Below are 27,351 nucleotides of genomic sequence, written 5' to 3' on the forward strand. Positions count from 1 at the left end.
AGACCCCTGCAACAACAGCACTGTCCTTCACCAGTGGACAGTATTCATTCTGTCTGCAGGACAGTCTCCAGACCCCTGCAACAACAGCACTGTCCCTCACCAGTGGACAGTATTCACTCTCTGTCTGCAGGACAGTCTCAGGGCTTCTTAGCGAACAGCAAGGTTCCAGGACTTCTTCAACAAAAGGACTGTCTTTCACCAGTGGACAAATCTGGCAAAACAACATCAAAACAGACAGACAAAGTACCAGCAAAACAGCCATGTCTCCTCAGTCCTTGGCAGCTCAGGGGGCAGGTCTCAAAAGTCCAGGGCAATTCAAAGCGGCCACCAGCAATTCTCTTAGTCTCTCTCTCTCCACGAGGTGCTGCTTCCAAAAAGATCTTCCGCCTCTCTCTAGTGTCTCTCCAAATCTACATCACCAGCTCCTCCCAGTTCAGGACTTTCTTTTCACATCAACAAGCCCATCCCACAGGTGGGATTAACAAACTCTGGGTTTTAACACAATCAATTTGAAAACCAAGCCAATACAGGGGAATCTTTAATTGCCATTACTATCACAGTGGTGCAGTGAATAGAGCACCAGCCCTGGAGTTGGGAAGACCTGAGTTCAAATACAACCTTAGACACTTGACACACTTACTAGCTGGGTGACCTTGGAGAAGTCACTTAACCCTAATTGCCCTGCCCTCCCCCCTCCAAAAAAAAGGCAAAAATAAATAAATAAGAGCTCTGTGCTCCTCCTATATCTTGATGCTAGACTAATTTGTATTATAGTCATATCTTACCATCCCAAGGTGGGCTCTTTGAGGGCAGGGATGGAGTCTTTTCTCTGCATATCCCTCCCTCCCATCCCCAGCACCTAGCACAGCCTATGGTTTTTAAACTGTAGAAATGTAGAAAGGTTCCTCTACCAAAACAGATCTGAGCATCACTTTCCTCATCGGTAAAATGGAGACAACATCATTGTATCTATTTTAACACAATGTAAGATAGTTTGTTGGTGTAAAGCAATTGAAAAGAACAAAATAAAACAAAACTAAAAAGAAAAATCCTATTCCAAATCCCTAACTTTGTCTAACAATTCTTGGAATGGAATTAACTTCCTTCACTCTCTAGCAATCCATCAACAATCATTGATTAAGCCTTTACTATGTACCAGGAATTGTGAAGAGAGCTGAGGTCATGAAGAAAAAGCAAAATTAGTCCCTGCCCTTAAGGAGTCTGCCTCCTTCCCCATTGCCCCCTTCTTCAATCTGAACTTAACCAACACCCAATAACATGATGGGCGTTTCCATATGAAGTCACAAACAGGGGTTCCTTTTGTCTTTAAGCTTCTTTTCTTTTTCTTTTCTCTCCTTTCCTTTCCTTTCCTTCCCTTTTCTTTTTCTCCTCTCCTCTCCTTTCCTTTCTCCCCTTTTTGTAACCTCCTCCTTCTCCAAATCCCACTCCCCTGGGGAAAGAAAGAAAAATGAAACCCTTGTATCAGATATGCATGGCCAAGGAAAGCAAATGCTCACATCCTAATGGGAAAGGCAATCAGGTACACAGAAGATACAGGAGTAGTTAAGTGGCGCAGAGGACAGAATGCTGGGCCTGTAATCAGGAAGACCTGAGTTCAAATCCACTTCCTAGCTATGTGATCCTGGGCAAGTCACTTAATGCTATTGGCCTCAGTTTCCTCATCTGTCAAATGAGCTGGAGAAGGAAATGGCAAACCATTCATTCCAATACTGCCAAGAAAAGCCCAAAGGAGGTTACCAAGAGTCAGACATGACTGAAATGACTGAACACAGAAAGATACATACAGAAGACGGCTGAGTGGTGCAGTGAAAAGAGCACCAGCCTTGGAGTCAGGAGGACCTGAGTTCAAATCTAGCCTCAGACACTTACTAGCCATGTGACCTTGGGCAAGTCACTTAACCACAATTGCCCTGCCTTACCCCCTCCAAAAAGCAAAAAAAAAAAAAAAAAGTAAACTGAGCTTATAAGGCAGCTGGGAGAAGACCTGAAAAAGGTGGGATTTGACCTGGAACAGAATCCTGTGCTAGATGGGTGTTGGGGCTTGTCTCACTGCTGAACTTGGCGGTTGGAAGGCCTGGATTCAAATGTGACTGTAGACTGCTAGTTGTGCTATGCTGAGCAGGCCAGCTCATATTTCTAGGCCCCAGTTTTTCAATCTATAAAATGAATTGGTTCTAAATCGAGCCCTAGGTCTATGATTCCATGACCCCCAGAGCCAGTGGAACTTCCCCTCTGGGTGGCCCTGGACACATCTCGGAGAGCTCCTTTTCTGGACCCAAGTTTCCTCAGACTAGGTGACCTGTGAGGGCCTTTCCTGCCTGAAAGCCAGGATCCTTCTTCTTGTTGAACTCTGCTAAGACCAATCTGCCGGTTTAAGTGCCTGCAAGTTTCCATTTTGCTTCTGGGGCCAATCCCTTCAGTCCTCCTGTTACATTTCCATTGTAGCAAGGGGCAAGAGGGGTCTGAACACAGAGACCAGACAGCAAGAAAGTTTCCCAGCCCCCCTTGAGGACAGTCCCCAGCCCGAAGCCACTGGGACCTTGTCCTCATCACAAGTCACTTTGCAGGAAAATGCTGAGAATTGTTGGCATTCCATTCTCCCATCATTACTAATTGCGAGCTAATAACCACGATGGATTCTTATTTTAGAGGCAGACTTCCACAGAGTACGGAATGCAACCAAAGGAAGTGCATTTCTCTCATTTTTTTTTTTCTGTCAACCGACAGGGGTGAATATTTTTAGAATCTGCACCCCTCTCAACTGCCAGAGAGCTCATTTCCAGTTCCAGATGTGCTGGGCTCAGAGGCCTGTCAGTGCTACACCAGAGAAGGGGGATAAGCTGCCCTGTAAACATCAGGACACAGTGGGCATCCACAGGATGTGAGCTGGCTTTCAAGTTACAAGGGCCCCCCCAAGCATGAAAGGGGAAAACAGGATCCAAATCCTAAAAAGTATTGTTGGAGGTGGGCTCCAAAATAGAAACTGTTTGCAGTCATTCCACCGATTGCCTAAGAGCCCATCTGTTGGGTTGCCGACTTTCTGAAGGCAAAGCCAACTTGCACATCATGGGCCAGCTTGGGGCCATGTGTTCATCTTTGGGTGCAAATGCCTATTATAAATGTTTCCTGCAAAAAGGCTGAGTCAGGAGAAGCTGAGTATATAGAGTGGTCACACAATCAAAGCCTGGAGGAAATGCAACAAAAATCAGGAAACAAGAAGATAAAACAGATGGGGAGTCTAGAGAAAAGACCCAGCTTCCCACCGAAAGCAGGGGTGGGGAATCTGTGGCCTTCTAGGTCCTCGGGTGTGGCATTTCAACTGAGTCCAAGTTTTATAGAACAAATCCTTTTATGAAGGAGATTTGTTCTGTCAAGTTTGCATTCAGTCAAAGGGCCATACTTGAGGGCCTAGAGGGCCACATGTGGTCTTGAGGCCACAGGTTCTAGGGGATCAGATGCAAGTTGTTTTCTCTTATAAAATGAGGGGTTTGGGCTAGTTGATATCAAGGTTCCTTCTAGCCCCTAAGGTCACAAGAACATAGATAAAGTCTAGAGGAGATTTTAAAAGCCATCTACTCCAGCCCCTTAATTCAATAAAGAGGGACAGAGAAGTTCCCCAAAGTCACAAAGGCATCAAGAACCAGGGCTGGGATTCAAACACTATCATTTCCAATTGTGGATGGTGAGTCCAGGAGAACACACAGGAGTATGGTGTAAGATCATATCTGTAGAGTTGATAGAAACCTCAGAGGCAGTCTAGTCCAACTACTTCATTTAACAGATAAGAAAACTCAGCTTCTAGAACGGACCTTGTTTGCCTCATGTAGGTAGGAGGTGAGGTGGGCTTTGAATTCATGCGCCATGCTGGGTCAAAGCCACGAACATAATGGAATATTACGGCGTAATTGCAAATTGGCAAAGATAACAAATTCAGAAAAATTTGGGAAGACTTCTATGAACTGATGAAGTAAACAGAACTAGAACATGATGATGATGTAATATTAAATGACTAAATGAAAACTTAAGAACCCAACTCAATAACTGAAAACCCAACAATGGTCCCCTAGAATAGGTAATACTGTCCTCTCAGCAGTGAGGTGGGGGCCTGCTTGGGCAGAATGCTGTATACATTGTCAGATTCAATCACAACATTCTCCATAAGAATGTAAGACTGTTGGAGGTAAGCATTCTGTGCTTGAATCCCCAGTGCCTTATGGTACCTGACACATTATAGGTTGATTAGTTAACCCGCAATGTTAGTTTGTTTGAACTTAACTGCTTTTCTTTTGTTACTAGGGAGAGTTGGGGGTAGGGGAGTGGGAGGATATATAAAAAGTGACCATGATTTAAAAAAAAAGATATCAATAAAATTTCTTTTAAAAAAATTAAATATGCCAATGATGCTAATGTTATCCCTTGTACAAAAGGACAGAACGCAGTGGCTTCTTAGGGTGAAGGATACATTTTCCATTCTTTCATTTCACAGCAAAAGCCCAAAAAAAGAGCCACAATTTCCAAGTAGAAGCCAGAGTCTGGGCTCATAAGAATTTTCATTTTAAAAGCGCTACCCTGGGTAATTTCCCTGTCCGAGGTACAATGGTCCCAGGTTTGATGCACTCAGCTCCCACTGAACCTTCTGACCTTGACATAGTTTCCTTTCTAGCTTATGCAAATCAGCCATTCTCCTAGGATTCTGGTTCATTGTCCCTATCCAATCACTGCAGAGAATTGTAACCATTCTTCTTTTCCCACTGGGGAATTTTATGACTAGCTAAAAAGCTATTTGGCCTACCTCTACTGGTACTACATCATGTAGACCAAAAGGTCATGCCTGGCTGGAAGACCCAATCCTAGTTCATTCACTGCCTTGAAAAAGGCTCTTTTTTGTTTTGAAAGAGATGGGGGAGGGAAGCAATGTTCCTAACTGCCTCCTTCCTATTGAAAAGAGATAGGAAGACACCAACAGAAAGGAAAGGCTTATATACAAGAACATATTCATAGCAGCACTTTTGGCAGCAATAAAGAAATGGAAGGAAAAGTGGGTGCCCATAAGTTGTGGAATGGTTGAACAAACAAAAATTCGTGAAAGGAATGCTACTATGACATAAAAAATGATGAATTCTGAGCAACCTGGGAAAACTTCTCTGAATTGATGCAGAGCAAAGTAAGCAGAACCATGAGAATAATATACAAGATAACCACAAGAATGTAAACCAAAAGAACAATAAAACAAAACCGAATTTTGGGTAATTATAATGATTAGTCTCAATCATGAAGGAGAAATGAGGTAATGCACCTCCCTCCTTTCATTGGAGAAGTGGGGGACTATGGTTATGGTATGTTGTATATGCTGTCAGATCCATCGATTGGTTTTGCCTACCTTTTTTCCCTTGTTTCAAAAAGAAGTTTGGGGGAGGAGAAGGAAGATGGAAATGGCCACAATATAAACAAAATAAGGAAATAATGAGATAATCTTTTTAAAAGAAGGCATCCCTGTTCTTAAGCAATAGAGCCAATTCATCCTCAAGAATATACCCTATCATTGGTTTATTCAAAGGTACATTCCTGTAGTTTTATCCCATTACAATAAAAACTATAGACCCTTAGAGTTGGAAAGGGTCTCAGAGGCTGTCTGAGAAAACATTTCTACCCCCATCAAGGCATCCCCTACCTGACAGGTGTTTGGACACATATAGTACCATATGGTCTGGACATATATAGTGTCATACAGCTTGGACACAAACAGTACCATATATTGGACACATATAGTCCCAGTCTCTGTTTGGACACATATAGTCCCATAAAAGCTCAGTACCAAATAAAGTAGCCATGACTATTAGACAGTTCTAGTTACTAGAAAACACTTTCTTACAATGAGTGAAAAGCATTTTCCTTTTAAATCCTTCTTAGTTCTTTCTTCTGGAGCAAAACATCATGTATCTAAGTCTTCTTCCACAGAGAGCCCTTTTGAGTATCTGAAGATGGCCATCATAGCCATCTTCCAAGTCCTCTCTTCTCCAAGCTCAACACCACCAAGCTCTCTGAGCTACCAGCCCATAGGATGTGGCTTTCAGGTACCTAATTATCTATCATTTGTCAACGTCCATCCTAAAACATGCTACCCAACACTGAGCCCGATACTCCAGATGTAGGCTGACCCACAGGCAATACTGAGACTGCTGACCATGATCTAGACACAATGGCAGTCATCACCAAATGGTCGAATTCCACTTCTATTGACAGTTAAAACCAATTAAGATACACCCACTCAGAATCTTGCTCTTTGGACAGGAGTAGTCAGCTCAATAGCTGGGCATTAGCTTCTGGGTGCAGTTATATAGGATTGTAGGATGACATTTAAAGCTGAACGAAATCTCAGAGGCCATCTAGCCCAACTCCCTTATTTTAGAGAGGAAACTAAGGGCCAGGCAGGTTGGTATGACTGCCCAAGGTCATACGGTAAGTGGTAAAGCTGGGATACAGAACCCAGGTCCTCTCATTCCAGAAATAGTTTTCTTTCCACTGATCCCCAATTTATTATCTCATCTGATTCTCATAACATCCTCATGAAGCAGAGAGTGTGGGTTTCATTATCACCAGTACAGGTTAGGAAATTACAGTTTAGAGATGATGGTTTGTTCAAGGTCACTCAACTAGGTAAGAGGAAATAAGGGTATAGCTTTGAATTACAGGTCTTCTGACTCCAAATCAAGTGTTTTTTGCATTTTCTTACTACTACTGGGTCATAGATTTAAAGCTGGAAAGGACCTTAAGAGTTATCAATTCATTTTATCACACGTTATACAGAAGAGGAAACTAAGGCCCAAGGAAGTTAAATGATTTGTCCAAGGTCACACAGGTAGTGCCAAAGCTGGGATTTGAACCTGACTCTTTCCATTATCCCATACTGTCCCTCTTTGTTTCAACACACAGTTGTCCTTCACTGACATTTCCTTTTTTCCCCATGGATTGCCCATTAGATGAGGGGAAGAGAAGACTGAGCCAGGATGACCACTCATTCATTGAGGGTGAAAAAGGTAACCTAGCCCTGGGAGCTAGGAGTCATGGTGCATAAACAAAAACCCGGAAGGCCAAAGGAACTCCATCTGAGTAGAGGAAATCTTCTCCCCATGCCTCTCAGTTCCCTGGATAGAAATAACAACAAAGGAGACAGAGAAGGACCCTTCCCATGCTTTGTCTGGGGATCATTGACATGTCTCTGACGTCATGGATGGCCGATTAGGAAGCCCCGACAGTGCCTGGAGACCTAAGGCCATTCCATACTAAAGCTCATGTGGTGTACAAGATTTATTTTAAACTACATTTGCTTATTTTCAGGACGTGATCAAAAGGACACTAGAAGCAGTCAGTAGGAGGTACTTGAACCCTGTAGGCCAAGAAAGTTTTTTCTAACCCCAGAAGCCGCCAGCAATAATACTATCTATAAAGTAAACTCTTCAATGAACATACTTTGCTCTTTTCCACAAGCAAATGTTGATGCTGTCTTCATGATTGATGCTGTCTCCATGATTTGTTTTATCAGGGCTGGGAATGAAGAGGAATAGAAGATGGGCAGGGAAGGATAGTGGTCCCATAGATTCTAAAATATTTACAGCGGCATATACTGCAGTAGCAAAGGATGGAGAAAGCAAAGTGGGTGCCCATTGACTAGAAAATAGCTGAACAAAACATGGTCTGTGGATGTAAGAGGATATTATTTTGCTATCTTTTTTTGTGGCAGCAAAGAAGTAGAAACAACCTCAATGCCCATCAACTGGGAAATGGCTAACCATATTGTGGTACATGAAAAGAACAGAATCTTAATGTGCTGTTAGAAATGATCAAGGAAGGCAATGGATACAGAGAAGCATAGGAAGATTTATAAGAACTGATGCAGAAGGAAGGAAGCAGAGTCAGGAAAACAATGTACACAGTGACTACAACAATGTAAATGAAAAGAACAATGAAGAAAACAAAACCAAATACAAAAGTATAATGGCCAAGCTTAGCTCCAAAGAAAAGGCATCTTCTCTCTCTCTTTGCAGAGGTGGGGGACTTTTTCAATCTTGACTAGTTTTACTAAATTGTTATTTGTCTCCCCCCCCTCTTTATTATTCTCTGTTATAACGGAGGATTCTATAGGAGAAGATGGAGGGGAGGATATATTGGGATAATAGAGGTAATATAAAAACAAAAGGTAGAAATAAAAATTGGGCTTTAAAAAATATTGCTGTGCTGTGAAAAAGGATGAACATAAAGATTTCAGAGAAACTTGGGAAGACTTGTACAAACTGATACAGAGAATAGTAAGCAGGATCAGTAATTTCCATGATAGCTAGAATAACATAAAGGAAAACAACAAAGAAAGAATTCATAACTCTGAACAATGTACTGACCAATTGTAACTGCAAATAACTGTTTGTTTAACAAGGCACCGGGAAGAAAAAGAAAAAAATAATATCAATCCTGCCTTCATGGGGTTTACATTCTATCCTTTATCTCATACTTTTATCAGATGGAAACGTTATGTGGATTTGTTTAGCTTATCCCTGTTTCTTTTGTTATAAGGACAGAGGAGGAGGGGAAGTGAGAGTGGTGCTTTAAAAAGCATATCAATAAAATGTCTCTTAAACATGATTCCCAACCCCACAATGAAGCCAAACTCTACTTGGCCTCAGTTGCTTTCTATGTTCCTAATGTGGAATTTTTAACCAAAAGGGAATTTAATTCAAGCCTCTTCATTTACAGATCAAGAAACTAAGTCCCAGAGAAGGAAGTGAATTGCCCATGGTAGGATGTGAACCCAGGTCCTGACTCCAAATCTAGTGCTCTTTCTGTAATACCATCTTTCCCTTCAAGCCAAGTTCATAGAGGCATTGGCCCTTTTACCTGTATAATGGGAATATTATTCACACTCGGGTCCAACCCCTAAGGCTACATCATGTATTATGGGTTAACTCTGCTCAGTGGCAACCAAAGACCTCCAAAAAAGGCTGACTCTGAGAGGGGCATCCCCGACCCAAGGCAACCAGTCAAAAAGTGAGAGTTGGTGAAGGCAAAGCTGGAGTGAAGCTATTCCTTTGTTGAAATGTCCAAGGCTTGTACATTTATCAATTACCCCAGAGCCTTACCTTAATATTACAGTTATCATCAAGCAAAATATTCTCCAGCTTCAAATCCCTATGGACAACACCATTCTGAAACAAGAAGATGAGACGTGGGATGAGAAGAAGGTTGGGAGCAGGGAGAAAGAATGAAACAGGGAAAATGAGATGGGGGCAGTAAATGAGACCGAGAATAAGGCAAAGATAATGGGGATAGGATAGACAGAATGAGAGGGGGGAAGAGAGAGAGAAAGGGAGAGAAAAGAATGAGTCAGAAAGAATGAGACAGGGACAGTGAATGAAGAGACAAAGACAATAAGGCAAAGACAGACGGGGATAAATGGAATGAGACAGAGAATGAGAGAGACAAAGAAAGACAGGGGAAAGGGAATGAGTCAGAAAGAATGAGACATGGATGGTGAAAATGAGAGAGAGAAGAAATGAGACAGAAACGAAAAAAATGAGACAAGGTCAGTGAAAAACAAAGAGAGAGGAGCAGGGACAGAGAAGGAGAGAGCAGCAGAGAGCCAGAAAGAGACAGGCAGAGAGAGGAAAGGAAGGAGGACTTTGAACAAAGGGAAACATTGGACAGATTAAAGAATTGAACCAGCAGGGGTGGTCTCTGTATCTACACTTTGGGGCTGTTTTTACGGTCATAACACTCCCAGTCCAGGGACTAGTGACAAGAGCCATATTAGTCACTTGCTGTGTGTGGTTAAGGGAAGAATGACTGGAATCCGTTTCTCCCCCAATGCCTGTAAAACAGTGGGGGGGATTCTTTTTTGGAACATAATTCCACTGTGTGAATACAATATTCCCAGACACCAGCAAACAGTATCTGCCACTGACATCAGTCCTGAGGAAAACACTGATTTTCCTTCTCTTGGGTCCTCTCGGATTGGGGAAGCTCTCACCTTACCCAAGCAAAGATTGGCAATCAAAAGGAACAAGTCCATCTGGGGCACCAAGACTTTCTCTAAATCATTCAAAGTCAAACTGGGCCCAGAAAGCTTTCAGGGAGGGTTTCTGGGCTGTATAGCAGGCACTAGATGTGCTTCACTCTGCTGAGCATAACTCAACAGGAAAATCTGAAGAGGAGCGTAAACAGAAGGAGGGGAGAAGAGAATGGTGACAAGCCAGCAAAGCAATGGCACTTTTTCCAATGGAAAATCAAAGAATGACTCTGAATCTGGACTTTCATGATTCCCAAACAACCAGTCCAAAATTTGGGGTTGTTATTTTGTTCACAAGGTAGGAGGGGAAGAGCAATAAGACCTTACTATCAGAAGGGGCTTTTTAGGGATCAGCTAGTCTAACCTCATTATTTTACAGAAGGGGAAAATGAGACCAAAAGAGAACTGCCCAGCCCAGAGTTACATAGTCACAGAACAAGGTCAGGAGCCCGCGTCTAACGACTCTTGGAAAGCTGCCCATTCCACCCCAAGGAATTGTCTTACAGAAAGATTCCAGGTCAGTTTTAGTCTGTGACTTGGAGCTAAGCATTGTAGTTCTTTAAATCTTGCTCCTTATTGTATTAAATCAGCTGATTCTTTTTTTCTAATAGGCTCGATTTTTTTTTTCAAATGAACTGACTTTTAATTGATACACATAACAGAGAAAGGAATCCCCAAAGCCAGTTCTGCCTCTCACCTTATGGCAATAGTGCACTGCAGAGATTATCTGCCGAAAGAAGTGTCTTGTCTCCCTCTCGCTGAGCCTCCGCCGCTCACTGATGTAGTCATACAGCTCCCCTTTGCTGGCATACTCCATGATGATCACAATCTTATCCTTATTCTCAAACACTGGAGAGGAGAACGATATACAGAAATACAAATTCAGCAAACAAGCTCACAAGGTAACACTAGAGAAGAAAAGAAAGTCTGCCAGGGAGTTCAAGGGTCCATGAGAGGCCAGAAGGAATCATTCACAAGGTCAAGGCATCTTTCCACAGATGATCAGTTTCCTTATTCAGGAAGACCAAGAGGACTGTAGAATTAGTAAGACTGACTTTGTTAAATTAAAGAAATGTACTTAAGTCAAAAGCTTTAGAGCTAAAAGGGACCTTGGAGGCTACCAAGTCCAACTCCCCCATTTTACAGATAGGGAAAACTGAGGCTCAGAGAGATGTGAAGTGTCTTAGAATCCTAGATCTAGAGTGACTTTTCTTCTAAACCCCAGTAGGGGCCTCAGAAGCCATCTAGACCAACCTCTTCATTTTACAGAGAAATTGAGGACCAGATATTTTTGCTCAAGGTCACACAGCTAGTAAGGAGTTGTGCCAGGATTGAAACTTAGGTCCTCCGACTCAATCACATGTCCTTGCCCCTCCTTCCATTCTGATCTAACTAGGAAACATCAGATCTAATGTGAGCTATGTATTCTGGGTCACTCCACCAGGAACCCCAGGAATGGGGATGCTACATTGTCCAAGTCAAGGACACTTTAGGCTCCTAGATTTCCTTCAAAGTAATTTCAGTCTCATCTACCACTGTTCATTAACCCACCAGTCGGTGGCTAAATCGATTCAACAATATGTTAAGCACTTATTAAGTACCACTATGTGCCAGGAACCCAAAGACTAAAATAACTCAGTCACTGGAGCTATTATTGACATGGAAGAAAACAATGTGCACAGAGAGAAGTACATACACTTTTTAAATACCAAGTGATTTGGATCGGAATGGGACACTAAGATGAGAGGAATCAAGAAGACATCTTGTAAGAGAAGCCCCTTAAACTGAGCTATGAAAGGATATAAGGATTCTAAGAGTTGGGGGTGGAGGAGTGCATTCCAGGCATGAGGAACAGCTTGTGCAGAGATATGGAGGTAGGAGATGGAAAGTTAGCAAGTAGGACAGGTGGGATAATACACAGAGTTCATTGAGATGGAGTGATATGTGTAATTAGCCTGGAAAGATAGTTTGGAAAGAGATTGTGAAGGGCTCATCAAATACAGGAGTTTCAAATTTTATCCTCAAGGTACTAGGGAGCGACTGAAATTTCTTGAGGAAATGAGCCACATTATCAAACCTAAAAAAATGTGTGTAGCAGGAAGGAAGAAAAGAAGAAGGGGGGAAGGGAGGGAAAGAAAGAAGGAGGGAGGGAGGAAGGAAGAAGAGAGGGAGAGAAGAAGGAAGGAGGGAAGGAAGGAAGGAAGGAGGGAAGGAAGGAAGGAAGGAAGGAAGGAAGGAAGGAAGGAAGGAAGGAAGGTCAGCTTGTTCTAAATCCCCTTTTCCCCAGCACAGATGTCATAAATCCACTGTTCAAGGAACAGAGCTCAAGAGATTGGCATCTAAAGCTGAAGTTCCCTTCACACGTAGACATCCTTCATTCATCGTTTGGTCTCCCACCTTGACACAAGGCTCAAAAAGCCCCTCCCTGTCCTTTTTAGCTCCTAAGCCTCACTCAGGCCTCACTGATAAAATGAAGTGAGAGAGAAAGAGGAAAGACAGGAAGAGCCAGAGAAAATTGGCTGCTCCCCATCTGCTGGCCTCCCTGCACCCCAAAGCTCAGGCTTCTGCCAGAGACCTTAGCCTGCATGCACATTCATTAACAATAAACTTTGGAAACTGGGAGAGCTATCTCTGGATGCAGCTCCCGCTCCTGGTCCAAGAATGATTAGGCTGCCATACCCTAGGGAGGCCTGGTTTCCACATTATAAAAAGAAAAAAAAAGTAGGAATACAGCTTTGACAGGTTGGTGGGCCAGTATCAATACACAGAAATTCCCATCCCTCAGAACTCAGCATAACAAAGGGTTCCTGGGTGGCTCAGTGGATAGAGAGCCAGACATTTGCCAAATGTGTATGGCCAAGACACTTCACCTTTGCCTCAGTGTCCTCAACTGTAAAATGGGGATAATAATGCACTTACTTCTCAGGGTTGTTGTGAGGATCAAATGAAATGGATGTTGTAAAGCACTTAGCAGAGCACCTGACTCATAGTAGGTGCTTATAAATCTCCGTCCCTTTCCCCTTCCCAATGCCTGGCCAAAACAAGCAATCGAACCCACTGTTAGCTCTGCATAGACAAAGCAATTGATTAGAACCACTGAAATTTTCACTTTTACAACTTTGGAAAAGTTTTCTCTGTGTACAAACACATGCATGTAGAGTATATGTGCACATGTATACATGTGTAAAAGGGAAATCTACCATTCCACCTTCATTTTTGTGTTTATGCAAAGTAGGAGCATATAATAACAAGCCAGAATCCAAGACAGTGTCGCTGGTTTATAGATGCCCCATTTAACATTTATCATGACATACCTACTATGTCCCAAAAGTCTTAGTGTGGTTTGAAGCTTAGCCTCTTTATTTTCCCCAACACCTAACAGTATATTGTACAGGGCAGGTGCTTAATAAATGGTTGCTTGAATTAATGAGTGAATGAATGAATGACTTCTCTGGTACCTTCCAGCTCAAAAACATGACCCTATGACCTATGAACTTTAAATTAAGACACCTAAATAACAAAATCTAAGCTGAGTATGTTAGGTCTGAAAGTAATTAGGTCTAGGGAAAGGGAGGTGAGATCAAAATGGTTAAAAGTAATCCCTGACCTTGCTATCATTTCTATAACACGGTAACGTTTGCACAGTATTTTTCAAGTTAATGGTCCTCAAATCCCAATTTCTGATTTTGAGACACTCAGCTATTTGGGTGCCATGTTTGGTTTTGAGTCCCTTAAGGAAAGAGATGCATATTTCTTTCTTTCAATAGTTAAAGTCTTAGTTAAAGGTCTGCTTAACATATCTGAAAGTTTTCTTGAGGTAGCCAAGGGGTATGGAAGTCAGGAAGACCTGAGTTTGAATTCTGCCTCAGTCACTTACTAGCTCTGTGATCCTGGGCAAGTCTCCTAACTCCTGTTTGCTTCAGGTTCCCCATATGCAAAATGAGGTTAACCACAGCCCCTTTACACTTACAGGTTTGTTGTGAGGGCCAAAGGAAATAGCATATGGAAAGTGCTTTGCAAATTTTAAGGTGCTTTATAAAGATTAGCTATTATTATGATGATTCTTCTTATTATTATCTTGTCCACTTGCCTCCCCACCTTGGCCAGAACTGATGATTACCTCCAGGAATTCTCAATCCTTTGTCCAGTACTAAATCAGGTGTCTGAAAGTGGCTTGTTTATCCTGCTAAACTGTCAGCCCTTTTAAGCACCTGGACCACTCACAATGTCAAGTTTGCATCCCCAAACACACCTCCATGAGGTCCTGTTCTAATACCTCAGCATGGCATGGAAAAGGCTACAAATGCCAGAAAAGCACAAACCCCAACCAACAGGTGGTGCCATGACAGAGAATCTTCCAGGACAATCCTGGCAACAGTTGGTGTCTGCTTTCCAAGGACCAGCTTAGCTAAGCACCGGGGCTCATCTCCAATAGACTGGTCACTTGGGAATGAATTCCTTGTCCATGGCAACCAGTGAAACAAAGGACAATACAAGACAGCCCTCAACACTGCCTGTCCCCCTTCCGGTCCTGCGTTGACAGAGGGGGGCAGACGAGGCCAACCATCACTTTTTAGAATGTCTCTAAACATCTACTTAGAATTTACAGGGGCACGTAGAGCAAAGTCTGGTAGCATGGGCTGATATGTCCACTCTTTGAGATGGCAGCAATGACCCAGGGGGAGTGGGAAGGGGGTCATTATCACAGAAGCTGAACTCTAAAGCCAAGTGTGGGATGGTGCAAAGAACAACTTGTGAGTCAGGGGGCTTGAGTTCAAATGTGACCTCAGGCACTTACTAGTTTATCTATAAAATGAACCTGGGAAAGAGATGGCAAACCACTGAACAAAAATAAAAGAGCTTTCAGTCTAGAATCCTATGATGCTACCTACACCTCTGTAACTCTAGACTAGGCACGCCAGCCACTGGACCTCAGTTTCCCCATTTGTAAATGAAGAAGTTGGACCAGATGGCCTCTGAGGTCCCTGAATCCTATAATCTGATCATACTTGGTTGATAAATATACTCAACTGGGGGGAGGGAAAGGAGAATCTCCTGCAACCTTTGCACAAAGATGAAATAATAATAGCTAGCATGTATATAGCACTGACAAAGCACTTTACACGTACAATTTCATTTTATCTCACAACAACCCTAAGAACTGTTATTAGCCCCATTTTACAGTTGAGGAAATTAAGACAGACAGAGATCAAGTGACTTGCCCAGGGTCACACAGTTAGCAAAGTGTCTGAGGCTGGATTTGAACTCTCTTCAGTCCTGGTGCTCTATCCTCCTTACCCAGCTGCCTCAAAAAATGACTAATGGAATTGAATTGTAACTGAACTGAAATAAATCAAAGGACACTCCATCACTCTCCTGGCAGAAAAAAAAAAAATGTTACTTCCCCTGAGTCAGTGTGCGGCCAGCTATTTATAAGGCTCTGAGAGTGGATGAGCATGTGTTTATGTTACTAGTCATGAGGCAAAATTTTCTTTTCCACAAGTAGGGAAAGATTTTCTTTCTGAAGAGCCAAAACCTGTGTCTCCTGCCTAGACCATTTAATCAGGAGCCTGATGGCCCCCAAAAGGGTAGGACAGGCACCCATCCATTGCCAGAGAGAGTGGGAAGCTGTAAAAGCCAGCACAGAAACTTAGTTCATCACTCCGGGCTGTTAAGGCAGCAGCATTTGGGCAGCAGTACAGGAGTACCAAGTGCCTGGAGGCATTTACCATGAAAGTCCCACCTCCTCCTCCAGGAAGCCCAGCTGAATGGCCCTAGATCACAGTGCTCTCTCTGACGCTTGAGAAATGTAGCAGTCATGGAAGGCTCCCTGGCAGCCGTGAGGCTAGAGCCAGACTTTGAAGGATGGGCACAATTCCAATTCTCTGCTGATTCCCACGTGATCCAGACACACACTGACATCTGACAAGCTCTGCTCTTAAACACAAAACTCCCTCCCAAACAGAAACTAGAGGAATTCTGCTATCTCCTTTGGAGGCCTGGTTACTCCAGCAACAGACCCTTTTTCAAATGAATTGCTGGTCTCATCAGATGTTGAATCTAAAAGTTTGCTTTTGCCCCCAATTGTCTGGCTTTCAACCAGTTAATGACCCAACCCCTAATGATTCCCTCCCCACTGCCCTTCAGGTCAATACCAAACTTTCTCCTAACAGCAGAAAATGACTCTCATAAAAGAAAAACAATGCTTTGACCAAAGCACATGGAGCAACTATGTTACTACCTTTTTAAAGATACAATGTACGGTTTTTTGTTTTTGTTTTAACTAACTGTGAGAAAAGTTTACAATTTCCTATACAATCCCCCTTCCCTGATCTCCCATGCATATTGGCAATGGCCATGTTTGTTGATCATTAAGTTCCCAGTGAAAAATAATCTTTTTTTTTCATGCTTTGATCCCAAAGAACAATGACAGTTAGAAGAAAAATTTAAAGGATCTGCTTTCCTGGTCATCAATCTGGTGCCGCTCTTAGGGAAGAAGTGAATTTCTAAAGACAGAAGAAAAAGGAAGTCACTTTTTAAAAGACAAATCTCTTTTTAACACGATGCCAAAGAGAAAAAATGCAAGAAACTGGCTTTTTGTTTTGTTTTGTTTTTTAAGAAAAAGGCAGCTATTTTATTATGGCCTGGTTTCCTCTGCTTCCACATAACTCCAGGCTAAGAATACTCATTTGTCGGTTTTAAAAGAGAAGGACCATGGAGCACCTAGGTTTGGAGCAGTCCAAATTCTCCTCATGCCTTCCCCTTCTATCAAGGCAATCTTCTAAGGATGTTGACATTCCTTCCATCTGGTGTCCTTTCCACTCCATGGTATTTTCATTACTTTCCAAGCAGTCACAACCCCTAAGTACTGTTCCACTGCTAAAGAGTTTCTTGATTAAAGGTCTTCAGGATCCAACCATATGCGCTGCCTCTCCTTTAGGGAACACAGCCTGGGAGCAATGTATCCACCTGAAATCCAAACATCTACAACTCCATTCAGCTCATAAATACAAAGCTGAAAGAGCCTTGTAAGTGGAGCTACTCCAACCCCCTCCTTTTACAGATGAGGAAACCGAGGCCTGGAGAGGATCACAACCTTAAAAGTCATTGAGTCCAACCCCCTCATTTTACAGAGGAGGAAACTGAGGGCCAAAGAGAACCACAAAGATTTAGGTTTGGATGGTCCCTTAGAGGTCCCCTAGTTCAACTCCCTCATTTTATAGATGGGAAAACTGAGATTCCCCCAATTAGAATGTGAGCACCATAAGATCAGAAACTGTCTTGATTTGTTTTTGGTATCCTTGGGGTTTAGGGCAGTATTTGGTATGCAATAAGCATTTAATAAATGTTTTTCATCCATTCATTGACTAGCCCAAGCCCACACAGGCAGTAGAGTTGAGAACTGAGCTCAAGTTATCTAACCAAATTAAGCACTCTTCTCAATCACTGCAAGGAGTAGCTAGAAGGTACAGAGAACAGAGTGTCAGGCCCAGAGTCAGGAAGACCTGAGTTCAAATCTGGCCTCAGCTGTGGGACCCTGGGCAAATCACTTTACCCCGTTTGTCTCAGTTTCCTCATCTGTAAAATGAGCTGGAGAAGGGAATGGCAAAACACTCCAGTGAGTTTGTCAGGAACAATGAGGTCACCCCCAAATGGGGTCATGAAGAGTCAGACAACTGAAAATGACTGAACAGCCAACAACCCAATCACCCTGTGTTGTCTCCTAATACGTATATTGGATTGACAGTTTTCTAAGGTGTCTTCCAGCTCCAAACCTTTAGTCCTAGAAAATTCTCTGCAAATGACCATTCAGCCTCCATCTGAACTGATCCAAAGCAGCCATTCTGCACCAGCACTAAGTAATAGAAAGCTCTCCCTTCTGTTGGGCATAAATCTGTTTCTCTATATCTTCCATCCTTTGTTCCATCTTTGTTCTGTCCTGTTGGCCAGGCAGAACAAAGCTAATTAACCTATCTCTTCCACGGGATGTTCCTACACTTTCTTGTCTTCTCTTCTGGGCTGAGTATAGACAGCTCCTTCACTGGTTGCTCATGAGAACTTCTTCTAGGCACCAATCCTGCTTATCCTTCTCTGGATGCCTTCGGGCATTGCCAAGTGACTGCTGAAATATGCCCCTGTGGCCCCTGACCATAAGATCTTAGGGGAGAGTGGGCAGGGGGATGACACAGCCAGGAGAGCTGGCAGCACCTTCACTTGCACTAAGAGGGACATGGCTTCTAGGAATAAGGAAATGCTCTTCCCCCTCCCCTCTGGCCTTGTCAGCCAACATCTGGAGTCCTGTGCTCCGTTCTTGGCACCACAGTATAAGAAGGACATCGATCAGCTGGAAAGTTTGCTGAGGAAGGCAACCAGATTGATAGTGGAAGGTTTTAAGGCTTTGTCATATGGGGAATGGTTGAAGAAAGTAGGCATGTTTAGGCTGGGAAACAGAAGTTTCAGGGGGAGCATGATAACCACTTTCAAGTATTTGAAGGATTGACAAGGAGAAAGAAGGATCTAATTTGTTTGCTCACAGAGGATAGAATCAGAAGCAATGGGTACAAATTAGAAAGAGGCAGATTGAAGCTTGACATCAGGAAAAACTTTATAATAATTAGAGCTATTTCAAAATAGAATGGACTAAATTAGGGACAGCTAGGTGGCACAGTGAATAGAGCACCAGCCCTGGAGTCAGGAGGCCCTGAGTTCAAATCCAGCCTCAGACACTTAATACTTACTAGCCATGTGACCTTGGACAAGTCACTTAACCCCAATTGCCCCGCCTTCCCCCCTCCAAAAAAAATAAAAAAAACAACACAGAATGGGCTGCCTGAGAAGTGATGGGTTCTCCCTCCTTGGAGACCTTCCAGCAGAGGCTGGACAACCAGCCATCAGGTCTGTTACAGCAGGGACTCCTTTCACCTATGGGATGGACTAGACAGTCACTGAGGCCCCTGCCAACTCTGGAAATTCTGTGTTTCTATGAGCTCATCTAGTTCAACCCCTTTTACACATAGGGAAACTGAGGCTCAAAGATTAAAAAAATGGCTTGTCTGAAGTCACAGCCAATCAGTGGCAAAGGCCCATTCCTGCCTGGCCTTGTTTCCCAAGGACCACGCTACCATGCTATTGTTGGCCAAAGAAAGTCAATGCACATTTATTAAGCACCTACTCTATACTAGACACTTCCCCAAATCACTAAAGTGCATAAGCATTTTACATGTTTTATTTTTTTAAAAATACAACTTGCTCATGTAAGAAGCAGCATTCTTTCAGCAGGAGAAAAATGTTATATTCCAGGAAACTCTGGAGGGTGAGGTAGGACAGCTGCTTTAGTGTTCTCCTTAATCACCAAAGAAAACAATGAAAATAATAGACCTGAAGGTCAAACAGTCCACTTAATAGGAAGCTAATTATAAAAGTAGCTGGGCAACATCAGGAAAAGGAGTCTTTCTTGACTGAAGGTGGAGAAAATTCATTATTACTTTCTAATGCCTTGTCATTAGCCCTTGATTTTGATCCAAAATATGGGGACTTAATATGGAACTGATGAAACTTGACATCAAAGGGTCATTTTTCCCCCAACTATTTGATGATTAGCCATGGGAATAAAAGAGTAAACACAAGTACAACATATCTCTCTGCCAAACTCAACAACCTGTTTTAGTGTGCTGGGAGTCCCAGGAGAAGGGGAGTTGACATTTGGGTAACTAAACAAACCATTGGGTTGGAAACTGAACCACAAAAGCATCATTATTCATTGGCCAATTGCTGTCAGACCCAAACCAGAAAGAACATCAGCTCTGGAGACCGAGGACGTGGGTTGGACCCATACCTCTAATGCTTGCTACCTATGACCTTGGTCAAGTCCCTTCAATTCCCTTTGGTCTCAACTTCCTCATCCCTCATTTCCTCATTCTGCAAAATGAAGGGCTGGCCAAGAGGGCCTTTGAGATCCCATCCACTCCAGATCGGAAATCCTTTCATTCTCAATGACCCTCTTCTACTTCTAAATCTCTGTCATCATGAGAGTAGACTTGTATTGGAAGTAATGAGGAAGTAAGACCAACAGCTTTAATTCCCTTTTGCCCCTGTCAGTAAGGACCTTCTCCTTGGTACCTCCAGTATTGTTATCATATAATTCTTTTTTTTTTTAAACAATCAGGGTTAAGTAACTTGCTCAAGGTTACACAGCCAGTTATTTCTGGGTGCGGTGCTAAGTATCTGAGCCTGGATTTGATCCCCAGGTCATCCTGACACTGGAGCCAGTGCTCTTACCCGCTGAGCCACCTGGCCGCCCCTAAGCAATTGGGGTTAAGTAACTTGCTCAAGGTTACACGTACAGGTGTTTCTGGGTGGGTGCGAAGTGTCTGAGCCCAGATTCAATCCCCAGGTCATCCTGACACTGGAGCCGGTGCTCTTACTCGCTGTGCTACCTGGCCGCCCCTATCATATAATTCTTACAATCATAGCATATAAAGCTGGATGAAACCTTAGAGATTCTCTCTCATTTTAGTCATCTGGGGCTATATCTTTGCCCTATTTTCCATGCCTGTGATGCCCTCCCTTTCACTCACTGCCAAGACTCAGATCCAATTGGACTTTCTGCAGGAAGCCTGTCCCAGCTAACCCTTCCAAGATAACCTTCCATCTACTCTGTCTCTATCTTGTATGTATATGGTTGTTTACATATTGTCTCCCCCCATTAGAATTTCAGCTTCTTGAGGGCAGTGGGATTTTTTTTTCCTTTCTCTGTATCTCCCACATAGTAAGGGCTTAATAAATGCTGAGTCTTGCTTATCTCCTACTAGATTGAAAGCATATAGAACTATACAAAAACTATACAATAAAGATCTCAGCATCACTGATAACCATGATGGACAGTGTGGTTACTGACCTAGAGCCAAACATCCTGGAGAGTGAAGTCAAGTGGGCCTTAGGAAGCCTCGCTAACAGCAAGGTTCATGGGAGTGATGGAATTCCTGCTGAATTATTTAAAACCCTAAAAGATAATGCATGTTAAAGTGCTGCACTCCAATTTGGAAAATTCAACAGTGGCCACTAAATTGGAAAAGATCAGTTTATGTCCCAGTCCCAAAGAAGGGCAATGCCAAGGAATGTACTGGATATGTCTTATCCACATTCTGCATCCCCCTCAGTGCCTAGCAAAGTGCTGAGCACACAGTAGGCATTTAGTTTCTCCAATATAGTCATTTAATTCAATTCAACAAATATTTATTAAAGACCTACTACAGGCAAGTTGGAGTAGCTATGTGGCACAGTAGATAGACCACTGAGCTTGGAAGCAGGAAGATTCATCTTCATCTTCTGGTTGTATTACCCTGAGCAAGTCACTTAACCTTGTAGTGCCCCAAACAATTCTCTAAAACTGTAACCAGTGAACTGATGCATAGAAAAATCAGCCCATTGGCCATGTATGACAATTCCACACCTATATTCCACCAGGCAAGGGACAGCAATGTTCTAAAGTCATGATTTACATCTATTTCCCCAAGCTGATCTTTCACAACTCCCCTATACAAACCCTCCAGTATAGTCAGACTGATTGTCTACACCACAAACACTGTCACTTCTTTTTTCACATCATTTTTTCTACATGGAATGGCGATACTGTATTCCCTGTATCTGAATTCTGTCTACCCTTCAGGACCTGGCTCCAATCTAGCCTCTATGAAGGACCATTCTTCTGGACCATTCTAGTCTACACTGACCTCCTGGTACCATAAACTCCTTTGTCTACCACTCACGAAGTCTTCATTATGTCATACTTGCTTCTTATATGGGTCTGATACATGGTAGGTGCTTAGCAAATGTTTGCTTATTGATTATAGAAGTGGAAATCATTATTACCATCATCCTGAAGAAACAAGACAAAAAATTTCTGGTCACAGAAATGAGGACCTGGAAGTTACCAAGTCTGGCAGACACCAGACTTCTCAGGTTTTTGTCTTCACACATGGAATGATGACCAGATGGGATTCAGGGATTCCCTAGGGTCATCTCAAGAAAGATATGTGCTACGAGATTTCACATATTGGATATCACAGGCTTTCAGAGAGGGAGGGCTGGGGAGGGTCCCGTGAAACATCCCGCTTTGATGTCAGAGCTCAGGTCCTGAAATGAGAACTAGAGAGATCTGTTTTTATCTCTCCCAGCCAATTCTCAGAACATCAAAGGTTTGACAAAACCCTTCCTTTTCAGCCACTCTCTCCATATCACCAATTACCTTCCTGCTGAGAAGATGGAATTTCTTTTGACTGAGAACAGGGATCCCACCTCTTGAAGATCAAGGGGGAAGATAATTTTTCTCCCACCCCATTATAAAATATATCAGCCAGGCTAGAAAGCTCGCTGGAATCCATTTGTATTTACTTAGCATTAAAGACAGGGGCCTGATTCTGTCTGAAGCAGAGTTGACAAATTTGGGGATTAATCACCTACCATCCACTCCTTCCCCCAAGGGGTCAAAAAGATACTGACTGTTGTACCATGCAAGGATGGTGGTCTGGTATGTCAGCCTTCGTCTGTCCTGGGAATTGCAGATCTGGAGTTGGAAAGGATTTCAGAGATCATCTAGTCCAATTTCCTGATTTTACAGATGAGATAAATGAAACCCAGGAAGTTAAGTGACTTGTCCAAGGTCACCCAAGTAGCATGCATCAAAAAGTGGGGTTTGAAGCCAAGTCATCTGATTTTAGACCAGTGCTCTTTCAATGAGTCCTTACGATGTACCTGTTATGTGAAGAGTAGCTTGGAATCACTCTTTTGTACAATAGTGATCTGGTCTTGGAAAATCTGGGTTCAAGACCAGCCTCTGACACATACTGGCTAGATGACCCCTGCTAAGTCACTTAGTCTCAAAAGGCTCTAGGCTACTACCCAAGACTGTCAGTTACAAAAGGTGCCAGCCTGCAATGGTAGAGGGACTTTCTATCTCTGGGAATCCCTCTACCAGTGAAATCACAAGGTTTTGTTTTTCTTTTATCTCACTACATGATAGTCAGGAGGGGGAGAAAAGCAGAAGTGATGATATGCTCAACATGCTTACATTCTATGCACATAAAAGAGAAGTCAATTCAGAATATATGCAAAGGAAATACAAAGTAACTAGTTGGAAGAGGAATCAGCAACTTGGGGGGGGGGATCAAGTTAGGGCTCCTGTTGGCAATGGAAGGTCTTGAGTTAAGCCTTAAAGGAAGTTAGGGCTTTAGAAGGTGGAGGTAAGAGGAAGGGCACTCCAGGAATGGAGAGGCAGGGAAACAAGGGGTGTAGATTGGTCCCACAGCATGGCTGCCCTCCAGTACAACACGGCATTTGGAAAAGACAGGAGACCAGGGTTCGAGTCCCAGCTCTGAAAACAGCAAGCCATGTGATTCCTTCTCTTAGTTTTTTGGATTCTCCTTAGAAAAGAAGACCAGGGGGCGGCCAGGTAGCACAGAGAGTAAGAGCACCAGCTCCAGTGTTGAGAAGACCTGGAGATCGAATCCCGGGCTCAGACACTTAGCACCCACCCAGAAACACCTGGCCGTGTAACCTTGAGCAAGTTACTTAACCCCAATTGCTTAGGGGCAGCCAGGTGGCTCAGCGAGTAAGAACACTGGCTCCAGTGTCGGGATGACCTGGATCAAATCCGGGCTCAGATACTCATGCACCACACCCAGAAATAACTGGCCTTGTAACCTTGAGCAAGTTACTTAACCCCGATTGCTTACAAAAAAAAAAGAAAAGAAAAGAAGACCAGAAGGCTGAGCCATATGCACTCTGTCTGCCCACATGGCCACTCAATACAATCTTGGTGAAATGCCAGCATTCATAGTGTTTTACAGGCCTAGGCACTTCATACATCTGAGGGGCTAAGAACATCCAAGCTTCTACCTGGGATCTCAACAGGAATAATGTTTTAAAAATAGTTAACCAAGGGGCGGCCAGGTAGCCCAGAGAGTAAGAGCACAGGCTTCAGTGTTGGGATGACCTGGAGATCGAGAATCCCGGGCTCAGACACTTAGCACCCACCCAGAAACACCTGGCTGTGTAACCTTGAGCATGTTACTTAACTCCAATTGCTTTAAAAAAAAATAGTTAACCAAAATGTCACAATTCTAAAGCCCTTTTGGAGTTTATAAAACAGTACCTGCACAAAGATTCCCCAAGACGTAGGCATATATTTGATCACCACATTTTTATGAACCTGATTTGTGATGTCATTGTTGTAGGGAAACTCCCTCTCCCAATTCAGACTGACAGTTATTCTATGGCTTACAGCCTCAGAAAGTTGCCTCTGGCTCTGAGAGATAATGACTTACCCAGGGTCACACAGCGATGTGGCAGAGGTGAGGCTTTCTCTCAGTTGTCCAGGACCATAAAGTCACAGGGGATTTTCTGGAGCCCAGAATGATGGGACAGAGGAATTGATGAGAGGCAACAGGGGATAGGAGGACACTGGACTGGGGAGTCAGGAACTCTTGGGGTCCAATCCTGCTTTAGGTATTACTGACTGTTTGACCCTGGACAAGTCACTTTCTTTTTGTAAGCTTTGGTTTCCTCATCTATAAAATGAGGACGAGAATTAATTGGCTAGAACATCACCAGCCTTAGCTCCAGGAAGACGCCACTAACAGCTACCTCTGTGGGACATGCAACAAGTCTTTTCTCTGAGCCTCACTTTCCCCATTGAAAAATGAACAGAGGAGTGGCTAGGTGGAGCAGTGAATAGAGCATTGGCCCTGGAGTCAGAAGGATCTGAGTTCAAATCCACCTAGAACACTTAACACAAATCTAGCTGTGTGAACTTGGGCAAGTCACTTAACCCCAATTGCCCTACATTCCCCCCTCCTAAAAGCAAAAAGAAAAATCTAAAAAAAAAGAAAAGAAAAATGAACAGAATTGAAGTAGATAATCCTCTGTGTCTTTACATTTGCAGCTCTAACATCCTATGAGTCTCAGTACATACTGAGACATCATATTTTTTTTTAAAGCAATCGGGGTTAAGTAACTTGCTCAAGGTTACACAGCCAGTTATTTCTGGGTGTGATGCTAAGTATCTGAGCCCGGATTTGATCCCAGGTCATCCCAACACTGGAGCCGGTGCTCCCACTCGCTGTGCTACCTGGCCACCCCCAACATCATATTTTTTTGATATGGCCAATGTAAGAATTTATTTTGTTCTGACTACACAATTTTGTAGCAGGATATTTGTTCTTCATGCTTTCTCATTGGAGGGAGACAAGGAAAGGGTAAAAGAGAAGAAGGCAGACTTTGAGTGATTAAAAAAATAATTTAAATTTAAAAAAAACACTCTATGAGTCTGTTATTCTCCACACCATCCAAATTCTGGCCCTATTTAACCTTCTAACAGCTGCTAATGGAAATAGACAAGCATACTCACAGTTTGACAGCAACCACAACCCAAAAAACCTCCAAAAACACTTGAGAAAGGCACACTAGCAAACACTCAGGATAAGATATTACCAAAGTCAGTTTCTAATATTAGTAATAGCTGACATCACTTCTATAACACTCCATGGTTACAGTGTTCAGCATGCAAAGGGGCAGAGAGAGACCTCAGAGGCAACACTCCATTTTACAGGTGAGGGAAACTGAGACTTATGCTGATGTTATGTCTTTCTCCCTTTCCCTTCCTTTTGCCTCCATCTTTCCCCCTCTCACCCTCCTTCCCCTATTATACTATAGCAGAGATAACTCAGGCTACATTTGCAAACCATCTGCTGGCTGGCCAAACAGCCCTGTCTCTCCTGGTGTCCCTTGGGCCTATTTGGAGTTTATTCATTTATTCAAGATCAGGCCATGTGTTTATCAAAAGAACGGCTGCTCTAAGGCAACTCCATCCCAAAGCTGCCTCCTCTCTGAGATGGGATCCTAGCCCAGGTGCCATCTCCTCTGGAAAGCCTCCCTCCATTCTCCCCAAATTCCCTTGTATTTGTTTTGCACAGGCTGTACACAAGTCGGCTCAAGCCAAGTGCATTTCTTAGGTGTTTATTGTATACCAGGAACTGTGCTAATTGCTGGGGAGAAGAAAAAGAAGGCAGGAAGGAAGGAAGGAAAGAGAGAGAGAAAGAAAAGGAAGAAGGAAGGAAGGAAAGAGAAAGAAAGAATATAATCTGCACCTTGAAGACACCAGGGGGATAGGTGCCAGACCTGTTATTTCCCTGGTACAAGGAGCTCTACACTATACTCGATATACTAAACTCTATACAATGTATAGTCTCAAATTGCTGCCCAGGGCATTAGAAAGTTAAGTGATCTGCCCAAGGTCACACTCAGAATCGGCACATCAGCCCAGTTCTTTCTGGCTTTGAGGCCAGCTCTCTATCCACTACACCATATCAAGGACAGGGACTCTTTCTTATTTTTCTTTTAGTCCTTTGCCTCTAGCATGATGTATTGTACACAGTAGGCATTTAATAAATGCTTGCTAAATTACACGTCATCAGATTCTTTCTATGTATTGATCAGCTTTGCTGGGGTTTTCTTTAAAAAAAATATTTGTTATAAGGGATAGCTCGCTGGGAGAGAAGAAGGAATTTCAATGATATAAAACCAAAAGATATCAAAGAAAAATATATATTAAAAATAAAAAATAAATGCTTGTTAAATTAAATATACACTCACCCCACCCCTCAAATAGCTGTCTTTGTTTTTATTTGTTTGTCTTTTAGGGAAACCTGTAGGCAGCCTCTATCCTAGAAAGCAGGCATAGTTATTGGGTTGCTATGTGACATCAAACTGATGGGACCCAGCTCACCACACACCAATGATGCTTTACAAGTAGGTCTAACCAGGTGCATCCAAGGTCATCATGAAGGCTAAGTAGGCTGCCATCCCAGCTGGCCATTCTGTAAACTGAACTATGAGGACTGGCTTTCACCAGACACATAACCCCCTGAGAGACTCTTTGGTCTGAGCGGGGTCAGTCGGGGGTGCCAGGGAAGGAAGCATCACTGACCTTCATAAATGCTGATGATATGGGGATGGCTGAGGGACGACATGATCTCAATCTCCCGTCGGATGTGAACCATATCCTGCTCGTCTTTAATCTTATCCTTACGGATGGATTTTATGGCAACCTATAAAGTCAGGAAATGAAATGTTATTCAGGGATCTAAACAGATGCAAATCAGCCATTGAAAGAGTTGGGAAAATAAATACAGATGTCACTTGGCAAGATGCACAATGAAGAAAACAGAGATGGGGGAAAAAAGAAAAACTTCTCATTTCTTTCATTTATAGCAAAA

General features: G+C 43.0%; 1 protein-coding gene across 3 annotated transcripts in view; it reads right to left on the minus strand.

Annotated features, from left to right (window-relative positions):
• Nucleotides 1-27,351, minus strand: part of NUAK1 (NUAK family kinase 1) — an 80,769-nt gene that overhangs the window by 17,181 nt on the left and 36,237 nt on the right. For all 3 annotated transcript variants that reach the window (XR_011170478.1, XM_069099401.1, XM_069099402.1), the window contains exons 2-4: nucleotides 27,063-27,183; nucleotides 10,776-10,927; nucleotides 9,153-9,218 (exon numbers count right to left, since the gene is read on the minus strand). Coding sequence is in view for 2 of the 3 variants with exons in the window: in XM_069099401.1 (XP_068955502.1) it covers nucleotides 9,153-9,218; nucleotides 10,776-10,927; nucleotides 27,063-27,183 (339 nt within the window). In the remaining variant the exon portion in view is untranslated. The remainder of the gene's footprint in view (nucleotides 1-9,152; nucleotides 9,219-10,775; nucleotides 10,928-27,062; nucleotides 27,184-27,351) is intronic.

This window comes from Petaurus breviceps, unplaced genomic scaffold (assembly GCF_028583685.1).
Source record: "Petaurus breviceps papuanus isolate PSGF00001 unplaced genomic scaffold, PetGlider_PUasm1.0 379, whole genome shotgun sequence".
Lineage (NCBI taxonomy): Eukaryota > Metazoa > Chordata > Mammalia > Diprotodontia > Petauridae > Petaurus > Petaurus breviceps.